Below are 2,029 nucleotides of genomic sequence, written 5' to 3' on the forward strand. Positions count from 1 at the left end.
CATTTAAACATTTTGTGAAAAGTCATATATATACGAGCACATTCATACCGATGGGGGGAAAAGCTGGAGTTCTTCTTTTGGTGGGCGGTGTATGCGTGAATTCCGTTTTCAACTTTTTACACGACTTCGGGTCTTGGGGCGTGTGTGTCTGGATGGATGTGTGTGTGTGTGAAAAATGTTAAAATAATTTGCAATTTAAATAGTTTTAATTAACTTTCACTAATTTGCTGTCGCTCAACTTGCACAAGTTGGCAAACTAATTTTAAAGTGATTTATTATTTAAACAGCTTGATGATTGGCAGCAGCGCCCCCCATCGCGCAAAAAAAAGAGCCACTCTGCCAAAAGCCTAATTAGCTAAAGGTGCGGAGGTCAGAGGTCACCCCATTTTGTCAGTGTGGTGTCCTGATTAAAAATGTAAAATTGATGCAATTAAGCTTTGGCCTTTTGGCGGCAAAGGGAGCTCGCTGAATTGGTATCAGTTTATTGGCCACAATCAATTGAGCATCAATAAAGGTCATGTACAAACAAAACCGTTTGCGCCTATGTAATTATTTGGCATTCATCGTAGCTCCACAAAAACGTCGAAAGGCATCCGCCAGATCCGTAGATAAACGCGTGATTGTAGTTCCTGGCCAGGTAAAGTCCCAGCAACAGCGTCAACAGAATCAGGATCAGAAGGAAACCAGAGGCCACCTTTTCACATCCATTGCTTTTAAGGAAACTGTAAGAAAATAAACTATGTAAGATAATAAAATTAGAAACTCACTAGAAAGTAATTTCGCATCGTTTTATTATTAATATATTATTACATATATGCGGAATTACTTTCTAGTTAGTTTGTGAATTCTATTTCTTATTTATTATATTTCAATTGTAATTGATCGCAATTATATACCGATGACGTTTAGTTGCACAAAGCGAACTTTGCTTTATGAGGCCAACTTGTTGACGACTTCTGACCCTTTGCACCGCCTGGCGAGCTCCATTGCCCACTTTTTGGCGGTACTTACAAAAGATGTCAGTTACACTTTCCCTGGTCTTGTTGAGAAGCACACGAACAGGTGTTCTGCTGCAGTCACTTGATATGGATAGGTTATCCATTTCATGCATTTAAATAATATAAAATATATTTAACACATTTGTGATAAGTAATTCATGGCAATGTAAATAAAATATTATGTCAATATAGCCAATAAATAAAATGTTATATCGCCCAGATCATAATCTTTTTATGTAAATCAAAGGGTTAAAATTTGTATTTTGTAATATTTTCTAGTTTTAGAGTTAGGTATGAAAAGTTTTAATCGAACTTAAAATTGATTATCTATTCAGTTCGCAGCTAGGACATCTTAAGCCATTCGAATTCTGCGTCGCATTAATAACATTATGCAAATTTGAAAACATCCCATAAATCAGCGCATTGAATACGCCATGAAGTAATTGCGCGCCCAAAAGGCAAATAATGGCGGAGTCATTAGATAAATTTATTTCGAATGCCACACAAACAGGGGCAAATTGAAAAAAGACAGCGCCATCAGCAGAAAACAGAGATAAGGGGGAAATCGATAACAACGGGCAAATTGAAACCGAAAATTTACAGTAATCAGCATAATATAGAAAACCGCCATTAAAATCATTATGTACCAATTTTAATGCCTATTTATGGCTGATTTCAATTTAAGTAGCAATCCCCCATCCCCACCAACACCCCCACCACTCCAAACAACGCAAACAAATAGAAATACGCTGTGAAATACCGAAAACCTGCTGGCGTTAATTTCCAATAAAAAGCCGCTCTGCAAAAAGTAATTAACAACAAATTACGAAACCGTAGCAAACAACAACAGTACCGAACAACCGCCGCAACCAACACACTTAAAGCTAATTAAATTTTACGCTGATTCCCAGCCTCCCCCCCTCTCTATAAACATCTCCTCTTCCCCTCGCCCATCACCACACGATCCATAACTGATTGTTGGCAATAACGACGACCGCAGAGAAGCGAGAGCCACAACATCTGGCATGGGT

At 38.1% G+C, this 2,029-nt stretch overlaps 1 protein-coding gene across 2 annotated transcripts; it reads right to left on the reverse strand.

Annotated features, from left to right (window-relative positions):
- Nucleotides 1–430: 430 nt before the first annotated feature.
- On the reverse strand, nt 431–1,153 carry LOC120449147. Of its 2 annotated transcripts, none has more exons than XM_039631483.1 (2): nt 897–1,153; nt 431–722 (listed from the first exon to the last, which is right to left on the reverse strand). In XM_039631483.1, the coding sequence occupies exons 1-2, from the start codon at nt 1,109–1,111 to the stop codon at nt 542–544; spliced, it is 396 nt and encodes a 131-aa protein (XP_039487417.1). In that variant the 5' UTR covers nt 1,112–1,153; the 3' UTR covers nt 431–541. The 2 variants fall into 2 exon arrangements, with proteins under 2 accessions (XP_039487417.1, XP_039487416.1); XM_039631482.1 differs by having other exon boundaries at nt 431–737.
- Between the last annotated feature and the right edge of the window lie 876 nt (nt 1,154–2,029).

This window comes from Drosophila santomea, chromosome 3L, assembly GCF_016746245.2.
Source record: "Drosophila santomea strain STO CAGO 1482 chromosome 3L, Prin_Dsan_1.1, whole genome shotgun sequence".
NCBI lineage: Eukaryota > Metazoa > Arthropoda > Insecta > Diptera > Drosophilidae > Drosophila > Drosophila santomea.

Excerpts from the sequence above, each read along its gene's own strand:
- LOC120449147 (XM_039631482.1), bottom strand. The coding sequence starts at position 1,111 with ATGCATGAAATGGATAACCTATCCATATCAAGTGACTGCAGCAGAACA. Across the intron at positions 738-896 it reads TGTGCAACTAAACGTCATCG|TTTATTTTCTTACAGTTTCC; the intron begins GTATATAATTGC and ends TATCTTACATAG.